At 40.9% G+C, this 22,517-nt stretch overlaps 1 protein-coding gene across 4 annotated transcripts in view; it reads left to right on the plus strand.

Moving 5' to 3' along the window:
• The window catches only part of NAA16 (N-alpha-acetyltransferase 16, NatA auxiliary subunit), an 85,475-nt gene that overhangs the window by 12,043 nt on the left and 50,915 nt on the right, over positions 1 to 22,517 (plus strand). For 3 of the 4 annotated variants that reach the window (XM_079778857.1, XM_079778859.1, XM_079778860.1), the window contains 5 exons: positions 1,766 to 1,900; positions 10,793 to 10,946; positions 16,058 to 16,177; positions 19,282 to 19,308; positions 20,980 to 21,075. In XM_079778857.1, the coding sequence (XP_079634983.1) occupies positions 1,766 to 1,900; positions 10,793 to 10,946; positions 16,058 to 16,177; positions 19,282 to 19,308; positions 20,980 to 21,075 (532 nt within the window). The remainder of the gene's footprint in view (positions 1 to 1,765; positions 1,901 to 10,792; positions 10,947 to 16,057; positions 16,178 to 19,281; positions 19,309 to 20,979; positions 21,076 to 22,517) is intronic. The other variant, XM_079778858.1, reaches the window with a different exon arrangement.

A 22,517-nucleotide genomic window follows, 5' to 3' on the forward strand; every position in this document is an offset into this window, starting at 1 on the left:
TTGCCTGCCTCTGCTTGATTGCCCCTAACCGCTTCTGCCTGCCAGCCTGATAACCCCCTAACCACTCCCCTGCCAGCCTGATCAACGCCTAAATGCTCCCCGGCTGGCCCGATTGCCCCAAACTGCCCTCCCGTGCCAGTCTGGTCGTCCCTAACTGTCCTCCCCTGCAGGCCTGGTTGCCCCCAACTGCCCTCCCCTGCTGACCCGGGCACCCCAAATGACCTCCCTTGCTGGCCTGGTATCCCCCAGCTGCCCTCCTCTGCAGGCCTGGTCCCCCCCAACTGTCCTCCTCTGCTGACCCTGTCACCCGAACTGCCCTCCCTGCTTGCCTGATTGCCCACAACAGCCCTCCCCTGCAGGCCTGGTCCCCCCTAACTGCCCTTCCCTGCAGGCCAGTTCCCCCCCAACTGCCCTCCCCCGCAGGCCTGGTCCCCCCAACTGCCCTCCCCTGCAGGCCTGGGTCCCCCCTAACTGCCCTCCCTTGCTGGCCTGGTATCCCCCAGCTGCCCTCCTCTGCTGGCCTGGTCACCCACAACTGCCCTCCCCTGCCAGCCATCTTGTGTCCACATGGGGGCAGCCATCTTGTGTCTTGGTGTGATGGTCAATTTGCATATTACTCTTTTATTAGATAGGATATGCGATTTGATATGTATGTTTTTTTTTGTATTGACAATAAGCTTCAAAACTTCATATGTCAAATTTTCTAAAGGTGTTAACATCATAGATATTTTTACACTTAAAAATGTCGAATTTCATGCCAATAAAAGAGCATTTGCAGGAAGTTTTAATTCATTATTTTGAAGAAAAGTGCTGCTGAAAGTTATTGTATACTTCAGGAAGCTTATGGTGAATATGCTCCATCTCAAGATATCTGTGAACGCTGGTTTAAACGCTTTAAAAATTATGATTTCGATGTGAAAGACAAAGAACGTCCAGGTCAATTTGAACCATGCTTTGATCGTAAAATGACCAGAATGGGCCAGAAGACATGGCAAAATAATTTTGCTTCATGATAACTCACCATCACACACTTGAAAACCAGTTAGACACGTTAAAAGATCTTGCCTGGGAAGTATTAACCCACTCGCCGTATTCACCAGACCTTACTCCTTCAGATTACCACTTGTTCCGATCGATAGCACACACACTGTCTGAGCAGCACTTCAAAATGTACAAAGAAGTGGAAAATTGGGTTCTCTTGAATGTTTGCCTCAAAACAAGAAAAGTTCTATTGGGACGGTATCCACAAATTACCTGAAAGATGTAGCTAGCGATGGACATTACTTTGAATAAAGCACTTTTGATGTTTCTCTTGAAATTACCGTGTTTTCTTTGATTACAAATCCGCCATTATTAACTGATACACCTCGTAATGTAAATCCATTGTAATTTCATATAATAATTTTGTAAACAGCAAAATTTAGTTCAGTATAAAACTATCTCAGTCTCTCAATTACCAAAAGAAATTCTATTATATGAAGGTAATTTTATAAGTCAGCCCAAAAGCATGAGCCCCAGGGCCGACTTTTCAGTGACAGCCTTACAATGAGCATTATGGGGTATTTTACAACTTAAATGATTTAGATAAGGCACACAGAAAGTATTTTATTGTGGAACTTATTTGTTAATTGAATACATTAAAAAAGAATTAAAGGTATTGAATTGTTTTCTGAAAACCGATGAACAGAAATACTTTACAGAAAGTTTAAAAAGTTAAAAAGAAAATTTTATTTATTTATGTATGTATTTATTTATTTATTTAAAGGAGACAAGGTATCAGCTTCTTCAGTTGCGCCCAACACAGCGTGCTTCCTGGATTGGATATGCAATTGCATACCATTTGCTGAAAGATTATGACATGGCACTAAAACTATTGGAAGAATTTAGACAAACTCAGCAAGTAAGTTCATTTTAACATTTTTTCCTACCTTCATAAATAAAATAGTTAACTTCTAGATTGCCCCAAGCCCCATATGTGAGTTAAAGTTTTGTGGCCTATGGAAAAATGGGAAAACTGACAAGTTAAAACAGAATTCATTGGTGCAACCACTGCGGAAAACAGTATGGAGGTCCCTCAAAAAATTAAAAATGGAATTGCCTTATGACCTAGCAATTCCACTTCTGGAAATGTAATGGAAGAAACCTGATGCGCTAATTCGAAAGGATATATGCACCCCTATGTTCATAGCAGTATTATTTAAATAGCCAAGATTTGGAAGCAGCCCAGGTGCCTATCAGCAGATGAGTGGATGAAAAAGCTGTGGTATATTTACACAATGGAATTCTACTCAGCTGTAAAAAAGAAGGAAATCTTACCTTTTGCCACAGCATGGATGGACCTAGAGGGTACAGTAAACCCTCAATTTTGTATACCTCGATTTAACGGACTTCGGATTTATTGGACAAAATTTCTGGGCCATATGTCATATGTGAAAATTAACGCCCGGTTAAATTTAAAATTTTATTTATGTATTTATCTATTTTGTTAATCCTCTCATCTGAGGATATTTTTTTCCATTGATTTTTAGAGAGAGTGGAAGGGGAGAGGAGAGAGAGAAGCATCAATGTGAGAGCGACACATCAGTTGGTTGCTTCCACACACGCCCCCAACTGGTGCAGGGATCGAGCCTGCACCTGAGGTTAAGCACTTAACCCAGAATGGAACACAGGACCCTTTAATCCAAGGGCTAATGCTCTAACCACAGAGCAAAACTGGCCAGGGCTTAAAATGCTTTTAATCAAGATTTACTTATAAGTAAATTAACAGGTTATTGTTTTTTACTAATTCGCTGTTATTTTTAACAAATTTTAGCAAATAGGCCATATGTTGGAAAAAACACTGTAGTAATTTTGCTGACATAAATATATCTACAAGTATAGTCTACATAATTAAATCTAAGAGTCTCTTCTCATAAACAATGTTCAGCAAATAATTAAGGCATGATCACACTGCATTACTCAAGGTAATTGATTTGGTTGTCAAATGGGGAGACTTTCTGTAGCAGTTATTTTTTATATATATACATATACATATATATATTTATATATATACTAGAGGCCCAGTGCACGACATTCGTGCACTGGAGGGGGGGTCCCTCAGTCCAGCCTACGCCCTTTAGCAATCCGGGAGCCCTAGGGGGATGTCTGACTGATGGCTTAGGCCCTGTGGGGAGCGGGCCTAAGCCACAGTCAAACATTCTTAGCGCTGCTGCAGATGTTGGAGAGGCTCCTGCCACCACTGCTGCACTCGCCAGTGTCAGCCTGGCTTGTGGCTGAGCAATGCTCCCTCTGTGGGAGTGCACTGACCACCAGAGGGCAGCTCCTGCGTTGAGCATCTGCCCCCTGGTGGTCAGTGCGCATCATAGTGACCGGTTGTTCTGCCATTCGGTCGATTTGCATATTACCCTTTTATTAGATAGGATATATATGTAAATATATATATAAATAAATAAATAAATATAATTTCAGAGAGGAAAGGAGAGGGAGAGAGAGGTAGAAACATTAATGATGAGATAGAATCATTGATTGGCTGCCTCCTGCATGCCCCCTACCAGGACCGGAGACTGCAGCCTGGGTATGTGCTCTTAACTGGAATTGAACCCGGGACCCTTCAGTCTGCAGGCTGATGCTCTATCCACTGAGCCAAACTGCGTAGAGCTCTGTAGCAGTTTTAACACACTCTTACAGGCCAATGTTCTAATGTGTGTGCTAAGCCATGCCTCAGCCATGTACATTTGTGTACTCTTGGTGATTGGTGAATGCACTCATTTACTAGACCTATTCAGTATAAATTAAAAGTTACAGTAATACATTTAGAAAACTTTTCTGTGAAATTAAACTTTTCATACATACTTAATTTTAATTACACATGCGTGTCTACATAAGTAAAAATAGGTAAACTAATTTGTCTAATTTTTAATGTACGCATTTGGAAAATTGTATGTTTATATAACGGACTTTTGGTTTTAATGGACACCCCCTTGCCTGAATTAGTCTATTATATTGAGGTTTTACTATATTATGCTAAGTGAAATAAGCCAGTCAGAGGAAGACAAATACCATGTGATTTACTTATATGTGGAATCTAATGAACAAAATAAACAAAATAGAAACAGATATAGAGAACAGACTGACAGCTGTCAGAAGATAGGGGGATTGGGTTGGGTGAAAAGTGAAGGGATTAAGCAGTACAAATTGGTAGTTGCAGAATAGCTACAGAGATTCGGATTGCAGCATGGAGGATGTGGTCAATAATGTCGCAATAACTGGGTTTAGGGCCTGGTGGATGCTTGGGGCAGCAGGGAGGAACACTCTAGAGTATATGGTTTTCTGGCCACTTTGCTATACATCTGAAACTGGTATGGAAGGGTATTGAATGTAAACTGTGGTTGGAAAAAACCCCCAGAATTCTTTCGTTTTTTAAATTTCTTTTTGTTATATTTATTTATTTATTTTCCAGCTTATACAAACTGGATGTAGAAGCATAAACATAGTATATTTCTACCATCTTTAACACAAATATAACCAACATGTACAATTATTGTATTAAAAATACAAAAGGGATACAGACTCCACCAATGTCTTTCTAAAAGACATACAGGTACAAGTAGTATCAAAAGTATGAGGAAATCACCAGTTAATTGTACATTCTGTACGTGACATCACAGAGTGAACGGAGATTAGCAGTCCTATGTTTTACACTTACTTAATGCTTAGATAACATTTGTGCAGCTTGTGGTAGAGTTAGATTTCTGTCTTTCTATTTATATGCACATGAGATCCATAGCCTATATAATGAAACTGGCAAAGAATGCATATTACATATAAAATTACAAATGCTTAACTGACAATCTATACTAATAAAAGGGTAATATGCAAATTGGTCAGGATGCCCTAACCCAACGACCACGCAGCAGGCTGTGTGGGGCGACCAGGCCGGCGGGGGGGCAGTGAGGGGCGACCAAACTACTGAACAGCAGGCTGCGTGGGGCGACCAGGCCAGCAGGGTGGGCAGTGAAGGGCAACCAGGCCAGCGGGGAGCGGGGGTAGTTGGGGGTGACCAGGCCAGCAGGGTGGGCAGTTAGGGGCGACCAGGCTGGCAGCAGGGGGCAGTTGGAGGCGACCAGGTCGGCAGGGGGAGGCAGTTAGGGGCGACCAGGCCGGCAAGGGGGGGCAGTTGGGGGCGACCAGGCCGGCAGGGGGGCAATTAGGGGTGATCAGGCCAGCAGGCAGAGGTGTTTAGAGGTGATCAGGCTGGCGGGTAGGGGCAGTGAGGGCGACCAGGCAGGCAGGGGAGGGCAGTTGGGGGTGACCAGGCAGGCAGGGGGGGAAGTTGGGGGCAACCAGGCCAGCAGAAGCGGCAGTTAGGGGCGACCAGGCTGGAAGGGAGGGCAGTGAGGGGCGACCAGGCCAGCCGGGGGGGGAGGGCTAGTGAGGGGTGACACAGCCACAGGAGGGGGTGGTTGGGGGCGACTAGGCAGGCGGGGGGAAGTTGGGGGTGACCAGGCCGGCGGGGGGGCAGGGAAGGGCGATCAGGCCGGTGGGGGGGCAGTGAGGAGTAACCAGGCCGGCAGGGACGGCAGTGAGGAGCGACCAGGCCGGAAGGGGCGGCAGTGAGGGGCGATAAGGCCGGCAGCGGGGGGCAGTTGGGGGTGACCAGGACAGCATGGGGGGCAGTTAGGGGTAACCAGGCCAGAAGGTAGAGCAGTGAGGGGCGACCAGGCCGGCAGGCAGGGGCAGTTAGGAGTGATCAGGCCGGCAGGTAGAGGGGGCAGTTAGGGGCGACCAGGCCGGCAGGCAGAAGCGGTTAGGGTTGATCAGGCTGGCAGGGGGCGCAGTTAGGGGCGATCAGGCAGGCAGGCAGGTGAGCAGTTAGGAGTCTGTGGTCCCGGATTGTGAGAGGGATGTCCCACTGCTGGTTTAGGCCCCATCCTGGGGATCGGGCCTAAACCTTCAGTCGGACATCCCCTGAGGGGTCCTGGATTGGAGAGGGTGCAGGCTGGACTGAGGGGACCCTCCCCCTGGTCACGAATTTCGTGCACCGGGCCTCTAGTGTAATATGTAAGCAAGTAGACAAATGCCATGAGACAGAAGAGAATCCTTCCTATATAATAAAAACCTAATATGCTAAGTGTCCGGTTGGCTGGTCGGCCTTCAACCGATCAAAGCGTAATATGCTAATGATATGCTAAGGTTGCTCAACTTCTTGCTATGACGTGCACTGATCACCAAGGGGCAGACACTCTGACTGGTAGGTTAGCTTGCTGCTGGGGTCCGGCAGATCGGGACTGAGCGAGACTGGCCAGACATGCCCTGGAGCCCTTCCGTGGTCCCTCCCCCAGCTGGCCAACCTCTTCGTCCCTCCCCGGCCTGATCTTGCACCGGTGGGGTCCCTTGGTCTGTCCTGTGCACTCTCGCAGTCCTGGCTGAGGGACCCTTCCCCCGCCCCGAGGGTATGAATTTCGTGCACTGAGCTTCTAGTTATTAAATAAAGCACTGACATTGTTTGATACAGTAAAAAACAACAACTACATTTCGGCTCTTTTTAAAATTTGAAGCTATTTACTTTTCTCTAATGATCTACATGATCAGCTGAATTTAATGGGGAAAAAAATCCAAGACCAGCAGTTCCTCACATTTGAGTACTACTCAGATTGGCAGCCTTCACTTTTCTGGAGTCTGTGCAAAAACAACACAAAAATAGAGGGGAGGGGTTATTTCAGTCATTATAGGGTTAATAGCAGCTGTGAGCAGGTGGTTGCTACACTTAGGCCTTCTCTATCCACCCCATGTCCATTAAGCCACTTCCAGGTTAGTCTTTGGTGACTATCCCCCTGGCGAAGGCTGGTGTATCTCACCAGGTTTGGGGATCTTAGGGAGGCTGTTTTGAAAGAATAGTACTAACAGCTGGCATTAGCTCCAACATCCCAAGCTGTTTTCATTGCAATGCTATCGTTATAAACTTTTCTCTTGAAAAACAAACAAAAAAAATCCCTAAAACTAAATGAAAAAAAAAAAGGGGGGGTGGGGTTCAGAATTCTTTTATTTATTTATTTTAGAAAGACAGAAGGGGGGGGGCATCGATTTGTTCCACTTATTTATGCATTCACTAGAGGCCCAATGCATGAAATTCATGCATGTGTAGGGTCCCTAGGCCTGGCCTGCGATCAGGGCTGATCTGTGGGGCGACCAGTGGGGCAATTGGGGGGTCCCCTCTGGCACCCGCCTTGGCTGGCCTGGGGCCTGCAGGCTGGGGGCAGCTCCTGCGTTGAGCTTCTGCCCCCTGGTGGTCAGTGTGCGGCATAGCGACCAGTCATCCCACCCGTCATTCTGCCTTCGGTCGATTTTTATATTAGGCTTTTATTATATGGGCTTGATTTTTGTATGTGCCCTGACCAGGGATCGAATGTGCATCCTTGGCATATTGGAATGATGCTCTAACCCCGTGGTTGGCAAACTGCGGCTTGCGAGCCACATGCGGCTCTTTGACCCCTTGAGTGTGGCTCTTCCACAAAATACCACGGCCTGGGCAAGTATATTTTGAAGAAGTGGTGTTAGAAGAAGTTTAAGTTTAAAAAATTTGGCTCTCAAAAGAAACTTCAATCGTTGTTCTGTTGATATTTGGCTCTGTTGACTAATGAGTTTGTCCACCACTGCTCTAACTAACTGAGCTAACTGTCCAGAATTTTTAATGAAAAATAAATAATATAAAAATGTTTGTACACTTTAATTTCAACAATATTCAAATGATAAAGGAAAGACTGCAAAAAAAATGAAAGTTTTGTGACTGAGAATTGTTTTTCTAATATATATTGCTTTATACTTGATGTAAACATTAATAAATACATTTTAATATGTAAAATAGAAAAGAACAAAAATATACACAAGAAATTAAACAGGTGTTAACATTTTTCATATCACTCCAGATTTTGTTATTTTTTTAAAGGAATAAAATTACAGAAATAGCTAAAGTTCTCCCATGTGCCTCCCTAGAAGTAGCCACTATTCTGAAATTGGTATGTCATTCCAGTGCATTCACATTATGTATAAGTTCATAAAAGTTAGCATTATTTTGTGTATTTGAAATCTATATGAGTGATATGCAGGTTTTTTTCATCCAACTTTTCTTGATGTCTATATTAATACATGTAGGGCTAGTTTATCCATTTTTAACTGCTGTTTGGAGTTTCATTATATGAATAAGCCATAGTTTATCCATTCTACTTTGCCTCTATTGAAAAACAGTGCTGTAATGAATATTCTTGTCTGCTGTTTCATTAGCCACAGTTGTGAGTTTCTCTTCAGTGTACACCTAAAACTGGAATTGTAGAGTTGTAGCTGTGTGTTTTCAGCTTTACTAAGTATTATCAATACTCTGAAGTAGCTGTACTAATTTATATGCTTACCAGCAAGGTTTTACAATTATTATTTCCTCAGCATCCTTGTTGACCTTTGTCAGCTAATTAGTTTTTTTAGTCTCCTAGATGTGAAGTTTATCTCATTTATTTTTTTATTTTTATTTTTTTTCATTTATTTTTCTTTTGTGTTTCTTTGATAGTGAGGTTAAGAGATATTGAGATAAGAGACATTGTCTATAATTTTCTTTTTGTTTGATGTCTGTATCTGGCCTCATGGATTGAGTTGGGAAGTGTTCCTTTTTGTTTTTTGGAAGTTTGTGAAGGTTGGTGTGATTAATTTTTTTGTAAACATTTGGTAGTATTCATCTTCCATGACATTTTGTCCTTTCTTTAGCAAAAGTTTATTGATTACTAATTTATTCTCTACTTGGTATTGGTCTAATTAGATTTCCTATTTCTTCTTGAGTTTCAGTAGCTTGTAGTTTTTCTAGGAATTAATCCATTTCATTTAAGTTATTTAATTTGTTGGCATATAATTTTAAAAAATATATTTTATTGATTTTTTTACAGAGAGGAAGGGAGAGGGATAGAGAGCTAGAAACATTGATGAGAGAGAAACATCGATCAGCTGCCTCCTGCACACCCCCCACTGGGGATGTGCCTGCAACCAAGGTACATGCCCTTGACCGGAATCGAACCCGGGACCCTTGAGTCCGCAGGCCGTTGCTGTATCCACTGAGCCAAACCGGTCTCGGCTCTTTATATATTCTTAATACAAGTTCCTTATCAGATATATTATTTGCAAATATTTTTTCCCAACCTGTAGCTTGTATTTTCATGTTATTAGTGGTGTCTTCTGAAGAAGAAGAATGTTCTAATTTTGATGAAGTCTAATTTATTAATTTTTTTCTTTTATACATAGGGTCACAAAGAATTTCTCCTATTCTAAGATTTCTTTTATAGTTTTAGGGCTCACATTTAGGTGTGTGATCCATTTTGAGTTAATTTTTGTGTATGGTATGAATTATGAATCTAAGGTCTTTTCTTGCATACTTAATTTAATTGTCCCACTATTATTTGTGAGAAGACTAGTCTTCCTTCATTGAATTGCCTTGGCACCTTTGTAGAAAGTCAGTTGACCAGAATATACTAACTTATTTTTGGACCTTTTATTCTGTTCCACTGATCTGTATGGGTGTCCTTGTGCCGGTGCCACACTGCATTGATGATTGTAGCTTTGTAGTAAGTTTGAGATGTGAAACACATATTCTCCTACTTTGTTCTTTTTCAAATTATTTTGGCCATGTAGAGTTCTTTTTATTTCCATTTGAATTTTAGGATTAGCTTACAAATTTTTGCAAAAGGCTTGCTGTGAGTTGGGTAGGGATTGCATTGAATTTATAGATCAATTTGGAATTGCCATCAAAACATTGAGTATTGCGGTCCATTACTGTGGAGTGTACTATCTCACCATTTATTTAGGTCTATCTGTAATTTCTTAGCATATTTTGTAGTCTTCAGTATATAGATCTTATTTCTTTTGTAAAAAATTTATTTCAGAGAGGAAGGGAGAGGGAGAGAGAGATAGAAACATCAAGGATGAGACAGAATCATTGATCAACTGCCTCCTGCACGCTCCTTTGGGGGATTGAGCCCGAAACCCTGGCGTGTGCCGTGACCAGAAATCAAACCGTGACCTCCTGGTTCATAGGTCGACGCTCAACCACTGAGCCCTACCCACGGCGTCTAGATCTTACTTCTTAAATTTATTCCTAAATATCTTGTTCTTTTTGATGCTATTGTGAGTGAAATTATTTTAATTTAATTTTTAGGTTGTTGCTACAATATAGAGATATAATTGATTCTGTATATTGATTTTGTTTTCTGTCACCTTGCCTAACTCCTTGATGAGTTCTCTTAGGTTTTTTAATGTAGATTCCTTAGGATTTTAACCATTTTCATACTTTTTTGGGTGTATAGGACCTGTTCACTTTGCTCTATACCAGAGTTCCATCCCTTTATTTTAAAGGATATATTAACCCTACCAGACCGCTGTACCGATTTTTCGGTAATCTCCGAATCTGCCGCTATACCGCTGTACCCAATTTTTGGTACTTTGCCTAGACCTATTTTCTACAATGTCTCCAAGTTCCATCTTATTCTAACCACTTGTTTTCATGTAACTAACATTTTTCTATATCATGTTGATTTTTTCTCTTTAATGCTCGGGAGCCCAGGTATAGGGGACAGTTAGGTTCAGGGCCTCAGGTCTGGTAGGTTTAATCTTTGCTATTAATTACTCTTCTACTTATAATTGTTCATGGGTTGCTTTTTAAGTCTGTGAATTGCTTTCCTGAGAAAGCAATGAAATTAAAGATCTGAAATTGCTTTATGTAATTATATAAATGTGCTAATTTGGTCCTTTCTTTTTTTAGGTTCCTCTCAACAAAATTGACTATGAATACAGTGAACTGATATTATACCAGAATCAAGTGATGAGAGAAGCAGATCTATTTCAGGAATCTTTAGAACATATAGAAACATATGAGAAACAAATATGTGATAAACTTTCGGTGGAAGAAATTAAAGGTTAGTTGACCTGCCTTTTCTTTTCTTTTCTTTTCTTTTCTTTTCTTTTCTTTTCTTTTCTTTTCTTTTCTTTTCTTTTCTTTTCTTTTCTATATTTCTTTATTGATTTCAGAGAGGAAGGGAGAAGGAGAGATAGATATAAACATCAATGATGAGAGAGAATCATTGATCGGCTGCCTCCTGCATGACCCCCCACTGGGGATTGAGCCCGCAACCCAGGCATGTGCCCTTGGCCGGAATCGAACCTGGGACCCTTGAGTCGGCAGGCTGATACTCTATCCACTGAGCCAAGCCGGCTAGGGCCTGCCTTTTCTTTTTATTAAAGAAAAGAACTAAAACTGTATACTTTATTCTGTCTTAACACTTTGATAAGACTTACCATGTATTAGGCAATATTCTAAACACTTATTATGATGTAGTTGTTATATTCACTTTAGAGTTGGGGGACTGAGGAACAGAGAGTTAAGTGACTTGCCTAAAGTCACACAGCTAGGTAAACTGGTTGTAGTGCTGTATATGAGGTCAAGAAGTTTGACTCCAGATTTAATTTTCTTAAGCAGAACATTATACTACCTTTATATTTTACCCCTCCATATCTGTATATCTATGTCTGTATCTGTATTTATCTATTTATGTATAGTAAAATATAATGAGAACAATAATTGATACTGGGATTATCAAGAAGTCAAGTATCATTATGGGCTAATTATGAAGGCAGGGTCCTGATAGTTACTTAAAAATGTTCATCAAAGGGTTAGCCACATTTTTTCTTAACAAAGCTTTGTTCATCAATTACTCATTCGATAAGCAATACTGTATTAAATAGAATGTCCAACTCAACTAATTAGTTTAAAACTAAAGTTAGTATAGTTGCAGGACTTTTAAAACTTAATAAAAACTAACATTTATTTACTTTTCCTGTGTTTTAGGGCATGGTAATTGCTTAAACTGCTTTATTTCACTTAAATTTTTAGCACCTCTAACATGGGTACTATTTACTATCTCCATTTTATAGCTGAGGAAACTAAGGCTTAGAGATATTAAGACTTGCCCAGACTCACCCCAACTTTTAGGTTCTAGAGTTAATTTCTTTTCTTTCTTTCCTTTTTTTGTTTTTGGTTAATTTTCACTCGAGGATATTTTTCCATTAATTTTTAGGGAGAGTGGAAGAGAGAGGGAAAGACAGAAAAACATCGATGTGAGAGAAACACATCAATTGGTTGCCTCCTGCATGCACCTTGACCAGGGCCTAGGCCAGGGAAGAGCCTGCAACCAAGGTATGTGCCCTTGACCGGAATTGAACTTGGGACCCTTTGGTCCACAGGCCTACACTCCATCCGCTGAGCTAAACTGGCTAGGGAGGTAGAGTTAATTTCTAAACACATCTTTTGACTTCAGAGCCCTTATTCTAAAAAGTTTTTTTTTTTTTAAATAGACTTTACTTTTAGAATAGTTTTAGTTTCACAGCAAAATCAAGTTGAAGGTTGGGAAAATTTTCCCATATACTGTATTTTCCTACTCATGCATAGTCTTCTCCACTATCAGTATCCCCCACCAGAGTGATATACTTATTATAATTTTTTAACCTTTTGCACTCGGATGTTGAGTGTGACTTGACACGGTTAGCATTAGAATAAAGGAATCAAGAAAAAAGCAAGCGAGTGCAAAGGGTTAAAGTACATTTTAACTTTAAAAAATATATATATTTTTATTGATTTCAGAGAGGAAGGGAGAGGGAGCGAGAGGAGAGATAGAAACATCAATGGTGAGAGAGAATCATTGATTGGCTGCCTCTTGCACGCTCCCTACTGGGGATCGAGCCCGCAACCTGGACATGTGCCCTTGACTGGAATTGAACCCGGGATCCTTCAGTCTGTAGGCTGACTCTCTATCCACTGAGTCAAACCAGCTAAGGCTATGTATTACAATTAATGAACCTACATTAACACATCATTACCACCTGAAGTCTATAAAGTTTACATTCCTGTTAGTTCTTGGTGTTGTACACCCTCTCGGTTTTGACAAATGTATAATAACATGTAGCCACCATTATAGTGTCATACAGAGTACTAGTTTCACTGCCCTAAAAATCCACTGTGCTCTCCCTATTCATTTCCCCTTGCCCCCAACTCTGGCAACCACTGATCCTTTTACTGTCTCCATAGTTATGCCTTTTCCAGAATGTCATGTATTTGGAATTATACAGTATGTCAGCTTTTGAGATTGACTTTTTTTCACTTAGTAATATGCATTTAAGTTTTCTTCATGTCTTTTCATGAGCCCTTTTAAATGCTATACTTGACACTTGTTAGTATATAGCAACTGACTGACTCAGTTTTTATTGTAAATAGTACTAATATCAATATTGACTACAATGCTATTTTTCAAACTATTGGTAAAATGTGGCTAAATAATATTCTGGTTTCTTTCTTATTCTATTACCTGTAATTGATGGGAGAAAATAAAAGGCAATTATTCTTATGTTCTGATGTATTGCTATTTCCTGATTAAATCTTAACTCTCAGGTTGCTTTTTCTGTTTCTTTGTCTTTGTCTTACAGCATTAGTAGGGAATGCAGGGATTAAAAGTAGCTAGCCGGCTTGGCTCAGTGGATAGAGCATCAGTCTGCGGACTGAAGGGTCCCAGGTTTGATTCCGGCTAAGGGCACATGCCCGGGTTGCGGGCTTGATCCCAAGTGGGGGGTATGCAGGAGGCAGCCAATCAATGATTCTCTCTCATCGTTGATGTTTCTTTTTTTTTTTTTTCATCGTTGATGTTTCTATCTCTCTCCTTCTCCCTTCCTCTCTGAAATCAATAAAGAAATATTTTTTTTTAAAAAAGGTAGATATGCTATAGTATGGTCAGTTCTGGTTTAAAAAATCTGCAAATGGCAGCATATATTGGTAATGTGGGTCATTTTGGGGCCATCATTTTGAATATAAAGCCGATATTCTGTATTGCTTATGTTATTTTTATTTTTTTCAGTGAAGTTTGCAGGCCCAGAGACTTTGATATTTATACATTTATGTCTTTTGTATCCATTAGTATATTAAGATAATTTTAAGAACTGTTAAAGTTAGAGATTTTTACTTTAAAAAAATGCAAATGTACTTATTTGTCCTGTGTATTCCTCTAGTAATAACCTTTACCTTATAGTAGTAGCAGATAATAAAATGTTTGGACTTGAAGAATAGTATAAACAGGGTAAAAATTAGACTGACCAGAAGTTAATTCTGGAGGAATGGGGCATGTTTATAGTTTTAAGTAGCAAATGTTTATATGTATTCACTTTGTGCCAAGCATTATGCTAAACCATTTAAGTTAATTATTTCCTTTGATTATCATAGAAGTGGATTAAGGTAGTTCATATTTTAGAGGTAAGGAAATGGACATTGGAAGTTTGTAACTTGTTCAGAACTAGAAATTGGTAAAATTAGTAATTAAATTACATCTAGTTAGTTTTACTATACCCTCTCGATTTTGACAAATGTATAATAACATGCAGCTTGAATAATATATAACATATATAAATAGTAAAATAATCCTATATTAGAAAGAGGTAATATGCAAATTGACTATCACACCATCACAAGATGGTGGCGTCTGGGGCTGGGGCGGGACTGGCTGCTCCACATGCCTACCGCCAGAGTCCCGTCAGCCTTGCCGGGGGATGGCAAGCACGTGGGGCATCCGGGCCCGCCCCTAGGCGGGGCCAGCCCAAGGTGCAGGCAAGCCTTGAATGGCAGCTGCCCAGCGCCCAGGGCTGGCCTGAGGCTCAGTAACCAGGGCCGGCCGAGGCTTGCACTGCCAGCAGTTGCAGCAGCAGACGTGATGGGGGCGTCGCCTTCCCCTGATCGCCGGGTCGCCTCCCGCCCCTGAGGGCTCCTGGACTGTGAGAGGGGGCAGGCCGGGCTGAGGGAACCCCCTTCAATGCATGAATTTTATGCATCGGGCCTCTAGTTGTATATAATAACCACTGTTATATGCTGCCTTCTCTAAGATGATGAAAGCTGAAATAGTATGACTTGAAGACATTTCAGAGGATTATTTGTTTGAAATAGATTATTTGGGGAATGGGAAATTTTAGGGATGGGAAGTTGAGATATATTCTTTTTGAGAATCTCCCATTTATCTTAGACTAGGTGTGCTTTCTATTATGTTTGAGAAGTTTAGATCTTCATTCCCCATGCTCACTTTCAACTTGGTTGGCTTCGTGAAAGCCACATAAAAATTGAATCTTGTAGGTGTCCCACATAACATGGTTTGTGTGGTTTCTTGCTGTGAAGTGGGGTTTAGTGTTAATTGTTTTACGAGTTAATTCAAATTTTAGTGACCTGGAAAGGAAATGAAGAGGATCAAATGGAGAATTGCTTAATATATGAACTTATCAGAAAAAGTACATTTAAATCATGCAGTAGGAAGGTAGGGATATTTCATTAAAATTATTTAACAGTCTATAATAATATAAGCGTAATATGCTAATTAGACCAGACATCCTTCCAGATGACCTTCCAGACGAAGCCAAGGCTGCAAGGAAAGCCCAGGTCCAGGATGTCTGCTGGCGGCCAGAGGGAATCCTGGCTTCCGGGTGCCAGAGGGAAGCCGGTGCTGGCCACCGGGGGAAGAAAGGCCTATTCTTGCAAGAATTTGGTGCATCGGGCCTCTAGTATATATAAAAGCCTAAGCGACCAGTCGCTATGACACACACTGACCACCAGGGGGCAGATGCTCAATGCAGGAGCTGCCCCATGGTGGTCAGTGTGCTCCCACAGCCATCCTCCTGTGGCCCCTCCCCCTGCTGGCCAACCTCCCGTGGCCCCGAGCGGCCCCAATTGTGAGCCAGGCGAAGGGACCCCATCCATGCACGAATTAGTGTACTGGGCCTCTAGTGTTAGTATAGTAGAATGTGTAAATGAAGGTCCATTTCTGAAGGCAAGCTGTAAATTAATCTATGTTTAGTTATATAAACTGCAATATGCCCCAGAGGGAGGCACATACAGTTCTGTCTTCCATAAATATCTACTATACTAATAATGTTTAGTGATATCTCTGGGATCAGAAAGGTATTTAATGTTTAAGTTAAATGATTGTGATTTTAAACTTAATTTTAGGGGAAATGCTATTGAAATTGGGAAGATTAAAAGAAGCCAGTGAAGTATTCAAAAACTTGATTGATCGGAATGCGGAAAATTGGTGTTATTATGAAGGCTTGGAAAAAGCTCTGCAACTTAGTATGTACTGATTTTTCTTTTCTACCTTCTTTTAACTATTGTTTGAAGTATAACAAAATCTAAAATTGTAATAATATTTGAAGACATTTATTTCTTGCCCTAGAATTCATTTTTCCATGTAGGAAAATTATTGGAGTGAAAATGAATTAAAATATTTATACTTAAGTGAGAAATGTATAGGTAATGATAATGTTACCTATTTAGACTAGAGAGATGGGAAAAACAATGAGTGTTCTCTTTCTGGGAAGTGTCATAATCCTATCTAATAAAGAGGGAATATGCTAATTGACCATCACGCCCTCACAAAGATTGTGGCATCCAAAGCCAATAAGGAGGGAATATGCTAATTGACTGCCATGCCCTCAAAGATGGCGGGGCTCGCAGTCACAAGATGGCGGCGGCCAGTCCCCTCAGCCCTGCTGAAGCGCCTGCCTCCGGAGTCCCCTAGTCCCCTCAGCCCCCCAGCTGCCCAGGGCCAGCCCGAGGCGCAGGCAAGCCTCGGATGGCAGCTGCCCAGCTCCCCAGGGCCGCCTGAGGCTCAGGTAACCAGGGCTGGCTGAGGCTTGCACTGCCGGCAGTGGCAGCAGCAGATGTGTGATGGGGGCATCGCCCACCCCTGAGGACTCCCGGACTGTGAGAGGGGGCAGGCTGGGCTGAGGGACTCGCCCTCCAGTGCATGAATTTTAATATTTAATACTTTTAAAGAATTGGAGGTCTATTATACTCAACCTCTAAATAAGAATTGGGCTAAAGAAACTTTCCTGGGAGTATATGGTATATAACATTGGCATAAAAATTGTTCTGTGAATTTTAAACTAGGTTAATTTGTGTGGAGTAAAATGTTATACATCTTTTGAAATTATATAACCTTGACCCTTTTCAGAAATCTAGGGTCATTGTTCAAATTTTCCCTAATATTTTCATAATTAAATGTTGTTAGCAATTAACATTTCTAAAATCCTGTTATTTATGGGTAAATATATTACTGAAATAATTATGAAATATGGCTCAGGGATGTTGAAAGCAGAATTCTAAATTTAATAAGTAAATAGGCATCTACCCATATTCATTTATAGTAGTACTAGAGGCCCGGTGCATGAAAATTCATGCTCTGTGGGGGGTCCCTCAGCCTGGCCTGCCCCCTCTCATAGTCCGGGAGCCCTCAGGGGATGTTCTACTGACGGCTTAGGCCTCTGTGGAAGGCAGCTGGGGAGGGCGCCGCCCCCATCACCCCGCCGCTGCTGCTGCCTCTGGCCTCCCTCTGCAGGAGGCGACAGGGCCGATTAGGGGAAGGCGCTGCCCCCATCACCCCGCTGCTGCTGCCACTGCTGGCTGCCGTGACTGCCAACTCTTGGCCCTCGCAGCTGCTGCAGCTTTGTCGGAAGGACTTCCGAAAGATGTTCGGTCTAATTAGCATATTACCCTTTTATTAGTATAGATGAACCATGAGAAAAGTTTATTTATTATGTCCTAATCGTTGTTATAAATTAATTCAGTTTTTTTGCTTGTATTTAAAATTTAACCCTTTGCACTCGCTTGCTTTTTTCTCGATTCCTTTATTCTAATGCTAACCGTGTCGAGTCACACTCGACATCCGAGTGCAAAAGGTTAATGTCAAAATTACTGAAGTATTCTTAAATTTTTCTAAGAAAATGATGGAAATTTAAATATTGGTTAGATCAATCTGGTGTTTTTTTGTTTTGTTTTTTTAAAAATAGGACAGAAGTCATGTCTGAAAGTTGGAAATGTGAGATAACTATGATTTTCCTTTAAACTAGCAGTTACTGACATACTATCTAATAAAAGAGTAATATGCAAATTGACTGTACCTCCGCTACACCTGCAAACCACGCCCACCAGCCAATCAGGAGCGGGTATGCAAATTGACCCAACCAAGATGGCTGTGGCCACGGAGAGAGCAGGAGGCTTGGGTTTCCCTGGTAATGGAGGAAGCCAAGCTTTCCGCCTTCCCTGGCCTGCCTTGGCCTCTGCTTAAGGCTACAAAGTTTCAATTATAGAAGATAAATAAATCCCAACAGAAATGGCTGTGGCCACGGAGCAAGCAGGAGGCTTGGCTCCGCTTAAGGCTACAAGGTTTCAATTATAGAAGATAAATAAATCTCAGATACCAGGGCCTCCACTTGGGTCGCCGGGGGACATGGCTGGCCTGCAAACCACTACAGGCCCCTCGCCCAGGCTGCCCCTCGCCCCAAGGGAACCCCCATCCTGATCCGGGACACCCTTCAGGGCAGACCAGCTGGCCCCCACCCATACACCAGGCCTCTATCCTATCTAATAAAAGAATAATATGCAAATTGACCATCACTCCAACACACAAGATGGCTGCCCCCATGTGGTCAAAGATGACTGACCCCATGTGGACACAAGATGGCCACCACAAGATGGCCGGCAGGGGAGGGCAGTTGGGAGGGACCAAGCCTGCAAGGAAGGGCAGTTGTGGGCGATCAGGCCAGCAGGGGAGGGCAGTTGGGAGGGACCAGGCCTGCAAGGGAGGGCAGTTGGGAGCGATCAAGCCTGCAGGGGAGGGCAGTTTGGGGTGACCAGGCTGGCAGAGGAGGGAAGTTGGGGGCAACTGGGCCTGCAGGGAAGGGCAGTTGTGGGGGACCCAGGCCTGCAGGCGAGGGCAGTTAGGGGTGACCAGGCCTGCAGGGGAGGGCAGTTAGGCATCAATCAGGCTGGCAAGGGAGTGGTTAGGGGGTGATCAGGTTGGCAGGCAGAAGCAGTTAGGGGCAATCAGGAAGGCAGGCAGGCGAGCAGTTGGGAACCAGCAGTCCTGGATTGTGAGATGGATGTCCAACTGTCCGTTCAGGCCCGATCCCGGTGGGATCGGGCCTGAACGGCAGTCGGACATCCCTCGAGGGGTTCCAGATTGGAGAGGGTGCAGGCTGGGCTGAGGGACACACCCCCTGTGCATGAATTTCATGCACAGGGCCTCTAGTGTAGTTAATAATACAGATTATTTAAAACTACAGATTATTTACATGTTTTAGTACAATGAATATAATGTATTCTGTATGTCAGAATCCATACTTAATCTAAAATGTCTTCATTATAAAACTAATTGCATTACTTTATCTTTTTAGGTTCTTTAGGACCTTTTCTCCCCCAGGGTAAGTTCTGGAGCTCCAACTTGTGACTTGAAATAGGGCATTGAAATGGTTCGGTTTTGTCTTAATGATATTTTAACTATATTTAAAACACTTGTTATATCTGGGGTAGTGAAAAAAATTTTTTTATACTTACAACTTAAAAATGTCATTTTCTAACATTAGGCCTACCTATCAGAACTGCTTTTTAAAAATACAGACAAACAAACAAAAGCCCGAAATAGCCTTCATGTGAATTTTAGTGGAGGGTGCTTGATAGTTTATGAAGTTTCCAATCGTTAACAGAATCTAAAAATTATTTTTCACATATCCCAGTTCCAAAAATCCAGCCACATTGGAGCTCCAAAACATATTATTGGGGGAAGGAAGCATCTTAAACAAAAGCAAGCAAATATAGTGTTTATAATCATGATTGTGAACACTGCATTTATTATGGAAATACTTTGATTACTAGCACTAAGAGTTATTCTTAAAATAATTGTAGTTCTGTGGTCTGAATTAAATTCCCCTTAAATCTTATAGTTTAAAAAGAGGTTTGTTTGCTTTTTCTGAAAATTCTGCTGTCAGTTGGCTTATTGCTTATGTAAAATAATGCATGCAATCTACCTTTGTAAATTATGCAGGATATTGTTTTAGAATAACAAACCAGATACAGATTATAACCTGCAAATTGTTGTTGCAAAGTATCATATAAATTATATTAGATGTATAGCTTCTGTTTAGTACTATAAAATTAGGTGATCTTGGGAGGGAAGATACAACTTTCTATGAGAAGTATATTTTATTTCATTGTATTTGGGAGTAATGATACTACTACTTTAAATAACCTGTACTAATGGGGTTCTTTATGATGGAGTTTCATTGAACATTTTAAGTGTCAAGGCTGCTTTAGACATTTAGTTTATCTTTTCACATATAAAACATTTGCATTTAAGACCTTAAAACTGTTGCTTCTCTTAAGCCTAATCAATGGATGTCATAGACTTTCTGTGGGTATATATGTAGACTTCATTGGGCTAGTGAGCTCATGTAAGATATGTTATAAAGCAGTGATTTTCAACCTTTTTAATCTCATGGCACACATAATTATTAAATTTTGTGGCACACCAAAATGTATATTATATTTTTTGCCGATCTGACCAAAAAAATAGGTATAATTTTTATTTCATTCACACTGGACGGCTATTGTTGTGTTGGCTATTGTAATTTTTCTATTTGACAATCTAAGGGAAAAGAGGTCAGTGCCCCTGACTAAATAGTCAGGTATTGCATGTTTTAAAAATTCTTGCAGCACACCAATGTGCCTCTTGTTGCACTCTGGTTTAAAATCTCTGTTATAAAGGAACACTTTCTTTTTCATGGGTTGTGTACTAAGGAATACAAGGCAATCGTAGTTTATCTTGAGTATTTGCGTCTTGTGTGTGTATGATTTGAGTTGCATATACAATATGTTTTACTAAAAGAAGTTTTGGATTTCTCCAGAGATTGGGTTTAAAATGGTTGTTTACTAATTATACTATTTCACCAGCACAGACTTTTTAATGTCATTCTTACAAAAATTAGAGTAGCTTTAACATTGTTAATTTAATTTTTCTTAGAATTTTTAAAGTTTGTTAGTATTTTATGATAGATACAAGTTTTGATTTGAATCTCACATATATTTTTTGATAATAGGCACTTTAGAAGAGAGGCTTCAGATTTATGAAGAAATTAGTAAGCAGTACCCCAGAGCAATTTCACCTAGAAGATTGCCTTTGAATCTTGTCCCAGGTAATATTAGCATATCTTTGTAACACTAATAATTATTTGTTAAAATTACTCAGCACAATTTACATTTTACATCTGTACCATTCTTGGAGGTGGGAGTGGTCAGTTATGAATTTATTATGCATCTGTTAATAAGAGTGTTCAGTGTATAGCTATATGTTGGTTTTATGTATCAATAATTATATAAAATTATCTTTTTTATGTGACTTTAAAAATTAAATGCCATTTTAGAAGGTAAATGAAATTCCTGGAGTTGATGACAAATTTTATATGAGGTATTATGATTTACATGGTAGAAATTTTAAAGTTTTGGATAATTTCAGAAAATAAATTCAAAGAAAGAGTTGTGAGCTCTTTGTACCCACCATGTTAAAGATAAGAATATCACCATTCCTATTGAAGGTCTTCTCTCCTCAGACTTGACATGTTTCCTGAAAGTTGGTTTTATCATGCCATTGTTTTTATAGAGCTCTCTCTCTCTCTATATATATTTTTTAAATAAATCTTTATTGTTCAGGTTATTACAATTGTTTCTCCTTTTTTCCCCCATATCTCCCCACCACCCGGTTCCCACCCCCACGTTATCCTTATCCATAGGTGTATGATTTTTGTCCAGTCTTTTCCCATACCCCCCACACAGACACCCCTTTCCCCCTGAGAATTATCAATCCACTCCCATTCTATGCCTCTGATTCTATTATGTTCACCAGTTTATTCTGTTCCTCGGATTTTGAATTCACTTGATTTTTAGAATCACTTGTTGATAGATATTTGTTGTTCATAATTTTTATCTTTACTTTTTTCTTCTTTTTCCTCTTTTTAAAGAATACCTTTCAGCATTTCATATAATACTGGTTTGGTGGTGATGAACTCCTTTAGCTTTTTCTTATCTGTGAAGTTCTTTATCTGCCCTTCAATTCTGAATGATAACTTTGCTGGGTAGAGTAGTCTTGGTTGTAGGTTCTTGCTATTCATCACTTTGAATATTTCTTGCCATTCCCGCCGTCTGGCCTGCATAGTTTCTGTTGAGAAATCAGCTGACAGTCGTATGGGTGCTCCCTTGTAGGTAACTAACTGTGTTTCTCTTGCTGCTTGTAAGATTCTCTTTTTGTCTTTTGTCCTTGGCATTTTAATTATGATGTGTCTTGGTGTGGTCCTCTTTGGATTCCTCTTGTTTGGGGTTCTGTGCGCTTCCTGAACTTGTAAGTCTATTTCTTCCACCAGGTGGGGGAAGTTTTCTGTCATTATTTCTTCAAATAGGTTTTCAGTATCTTGCTCTCTCTCTTCTGGCACCCCCAAAATTCGGATATTGGTACGCTTAAAGCCATCCCGGAGGCTCTTTATGCTATCCTCACACTTTTGGATTCTTCTTTCTTTCTGCCTCTCTGGTTGGGTGTTTTTTTCTTCCTCATATTCCAGATCTTTGGTTTGACTCTTCGGGTGCG

This window comes from Cnephaeus nilssonii (genome assembly GCF_951640355.1).
Source record: "Cnephaeus nilssonii genome assembly, chromosome: 8".
NCBI lineage: Eukaryota > Metazoa > Chordata > Mammalia > Chiroptera > Vespertilionidae > Cnephaeus > Cnephaeus nilssonii.